Raw genomic sequence first — 1,919 nt, 5'->3', positions numbered from 1 at the left:
CCCTTAAAACTTTCTCATTTCCAGCAAGAAAGCTGGCAAATTGTCCCAACATGGCTGCATGATTGTTTTCTTCATTTCCTTGAGCTTGTGAACCCCCTCCGTGTCCCTTGCTTTGATGATAAGCTGCAAAATCATTGATAAAAGACAATGGATTAGCAGTGAACTCCATGGATCATCGTGAGACAATAGAGGGATGAGCATTAGCAAGCTGGGCCTTGTACTGAGGTTGAAATTGTTGTGAGGACCTTGGTTTCATTTTTCCATCTTTGCTTAACTTAGGCTTAAGTTCAAGATGAAGTTCCCAACACTTGTCTTCCACATGACCAACGTCATTGCAATATTTGCATTTCAGGTATGGATTTCTACCCTTGTACACCTTAGCTTCTAAGGTCTTATAATTTGAGGCATATGCACAAGTCTCAATCAATCTTGAGTTGTACTCAGCATTCATCATTTTCTTCCTTGCTTCTTCTCGTTGGATAGTTGCACATACATTGTTGAAGGTGGGAAACTCTTGACTCATAAAGATGTGACTCCTTAGATCCTCGTACTCGGAGTTTAAACTCCCTCATAGTTGGTAGATTCTATCTTCCTCGGCTCGTTTCAGGAGAATGGCAGGATCTATGGTATGTGGAAGGTATACATCCAACTCATTCCACATAGCCTTAAGGCGTCCAAGGTGTTGAACAAATGTTTTCCCTTCTTGTTGGGCACTGGCAATGTCCTTATTAAGTTGAAAGACACGTGCATAGTTGTTTTGATTTCCATACATATCCTGCAAGGCTTTCCAAAGCTCACATGAAGAATTGTAGTAACTAAAAATCTCAACATGTTTCTCCATGGTGTTGAGCAACAAGGATATGACAAGTTGATCATTGTAAGGCCATGCACCATATGTAGAGGAAGAGATGTCTGGAGCTTCCACACTTCCATTTACAAACCCTAATTTCCCTTTGCCTTCGAGAGCAAGAGATACAGCTTGAGACCAAGGGAGATAATTAAACTCGTTCAAGAGAATTGAACACAAACGTTGATTGGTGTTAACCTTGACGTCTGAGAAATTTGAAGAAGAGGTATGCAAGATGTCACCCTCTATGTTTACAAAAAATTTTTTAGCCATGGCTTAATATTGAAAGAAAGATGCAGCGGAAAAAAATGGCTAGAGGTAGGTTACAAAACCTGCTCTGATACCATGTAGATTTTCTGGTTTAAAGTTTCAATGTATATTTCATGTATATTCGTACAAGAGTGAGTCCGGGTATATATGAGAAGATAGAGGGAAAAGAGATGGAATGATGGCTGTAGTAAGCAGTCGACAAGAAAGAAGAAGGCATGTTGCCTACCTAATCTAAACCTTATATAAAGACATTACCCCAATCAGTCTCCTCCCTTAAATCAAGGGAAATGTGATTTACATAGTTTTACCCTAAAGATTACAATGTGCCTTACCCTAGAGATTTACCCTAGGGGTCACCTTGGTAGTAAACTCCATATGCAGCATCAGTCATATGCAGCATCAGTAGATGCAGCATCACAACAGAAAATTTTATTTGAATCCATCTAACCTCTTTCTACACTCAACTTACTCTGTGCACCCATTATTAATGACAGTAAATCGTATTGAAGCGGTTCACCCGTAAGTTTCCTCAAGTCCCAAAGCTTAATTCTCTTCTATTTTTCCCAAATTTCGCCATGAGATGGCCATTATGTTGGAATGCGATTGCAGAGACGGGTCCCTTGTGACACAGAAGTCTAAGTAGAGGGAGCAAAGCTTATAGGCTTCCACATGAAAATCGACAACCCCATTATAGGGGTTCACCTGCACTGCACATCAGAATAACCTATGGTTGTCCTGTAACTACCTACCATCTCACCCATTGTCACATTTTGATAATGAAATTGCCTAGAAATTTGGGAGG

The 1,919-nt window shown here is 40.2% G+C and overlaps 1 protein-coding gene across 1 annotated transcript; it reads right to left on the bottom strand.

The window, feature by feature from the left end:
* Nucleotides 1-568: 568 nt before the first annotated feature.
* On the bottom strand, nt 569-1,120 carry LOC139189855 (uncharacterized). Its single transcript, XM_070809099.1, has one exon. It carries the CDS (start codon nt 1,118-1,120, stop codon nt 569-571), a length of 552 nt encoding a protein of 183 aa, XP_070665200.1.
* Nucleotides 1,121-1,919: the final 799 nt, after the last annotated feature.

The sequence above is a fragment of the Malus domestica genome, chromosome 12 (genome assembly GCF_042453785.1).
Source record: "Malus domestica chromosome 12, GDT2T_hap1".
Classification (NCBI taxonomy): domain Eukaryota; kingdom Viridiplantae; phylum Streptophyta; class Magnoliopsida; order Rosales; family Rosaceae; genus Malus; species Malus domestica.
Note: the sequence above shows the minus strand (reverse complement) of the source record. Positions and strands in the feature narration are given on the sequence as shown.